At 64.7% G+C, this 1,350-nt stretch overlaps 1 protein-coding gene across 1 annotated transcript in view; it reads left to right on the top strand.

Moving 5' to 3' along the window:
- The window catches only part of INSRR (insulin receptor-related receptor), a gene marked incomplete at its 3' end in the record, with an annotated part of 8,343 nt that overhangs the window by 4,075 nt on the left and 2,918 nt on the right, over nt 1-1,350 (top strand). Inside the window, exons 8-12 of the mRNA XM_009886180.1 lie at nt 13-53; nt 124-313; nt 438-479; nt 662-849; nt 1,000-1,136. Coding sequence (XP_009884482.1) covers nt 13-53; nt 124-313; nt 438-479; nt 662-849; nt 1,000-1,136 — 598 coding nt within the window. The remainder of the gene's footprint in view (nt 1-12; nt 54-123; nt 314-437; nt 480-661; nt 850-999; nt 1,137-1,350) is intronic.

Here is a 1,350-nt window from a genome sequence, read left to right as displayed (position 1 = left end):
CTCTACGTCAAGGACTACTGCCACAAAGGTGAGGGCAGCAACCGGGGACACCGGTGGGATGGGGATGGTCCCACCGAGCCGGGCTCCGGCAGCACTGCCAGCCCTGCCCGTCTCTGCCCACAGGTCTGAAGCTGCCCACCAGCAGCGCGGACACCCGTTTTGGGGACGGAGATGGCCCCGAGATGGAGCAGGACACGGAGGAGCGGTGCTGCCCCTGCCGCCCCGCCGACGGGCAGCTCCGCATGGAAGGTGAAGCTGAGTCCTTCCAGAAGAAGTTTGAGAACTTCCTCCACAACTCCATCATCATCCCCAGGTGCTGTCTGGGGGGGTGCCCGTGTCAGGCGGGGGTCCCCAGGCTGGGTCCGTGGGTCTGCCCCATGTGGGGAGGGCGGTGGTTGCTCCTGGCAGATCCTTCAACCGATTTCCCGCTGTCTCAGGCCACCCTGGAAGGTGACATCCATCAACAAGAACCCGCAGAGGTGAGCAGGCACCACACAAGTCTGGAGGGTCTCCCCTCCCCTATTCGATTTTGGGGGACAACCCAGTCGTCCTGGCTCCCCACCGCCTCCTGTCCCCACGTCCCGCAGGACCCCGAAGCGGCGCAGGGACGTGGCGGCTGTCACATTCCAACACCGTGCCGGGGTGCCATGCCAGCCCCGAGCCGCACCGGGGGCGAGCCCAAACCCGACTTCCAGATCTTTGAGGACAAGGTGGTGCGTGACCGGGCGGTGCTCTCACGGCTGCGGCACTTCACCGAATACCGCATCGACATCCACGCCTGCAACCACGCCGCGCACACCGTGGGCTGCAGTGCCGCCACCTTCGTCTTTGCCAGAACCATGCCGGAGCGTAGGTCCCGGCAGCCTCCTCCTTCCCAAACCCTGTCTTGGTGATGCTGGGATGCTCTGGGGTCCTGGAGCCTCTGGGATGGGGGATCGGCACCGAATCAGGGTGTGGGTGATGCCCCCAGGAGCTGACACCTTCTATGTCCTTCTCCAGTGCAAGCCGACAACATTCCCGGCAACGTCACGTGGGAGCCGGCGGGCAAGAACAGCGTCCTGCTACGCTGGGAAGAGCCCAGGAACCCCAACGGGCTCATCCTCAAGTACGAGATCAAGTACAGCCGTGAGAGTGAGGTGAGGAACCCTCCGCAGCATCCCCTGCCCGGCCCTGCCAGGTCTGGTTACAGGGGCATAGCACCCATCCCCATCCCATCCCAGCCCATCCCCATCCCCCCCTTTCCCCTTTCCTCCCCTCCCACCTCCATCCCATCCTACCCCATCCCACCTCCATCCCATCCCACCTCCATCCCATCCCACCCCCATCCTATCCCATCCCATCCAGATCGGA

The sequence above is a fragment of the Charadrius vociferus genome, unplaced genomic scaffold, assembly GCF_000708025.1.
Source record: "Charadrius vociferus isolate BGI_N301 unplaced genomic scaffold, ASM70802v2 scaffold1705, whole genome shotgun sequence".
NCBI lineage: Eukaryota > Metazoa > Chordata > Aves > Charadriiformes > Charadriidae > Charadrius > Charadrius vociferus.
The sequence above is the reverse complement of the archived record's forward strand: the minus strand, read 5'-3'. Positions and strand labels throughout refer to the sequence as shown.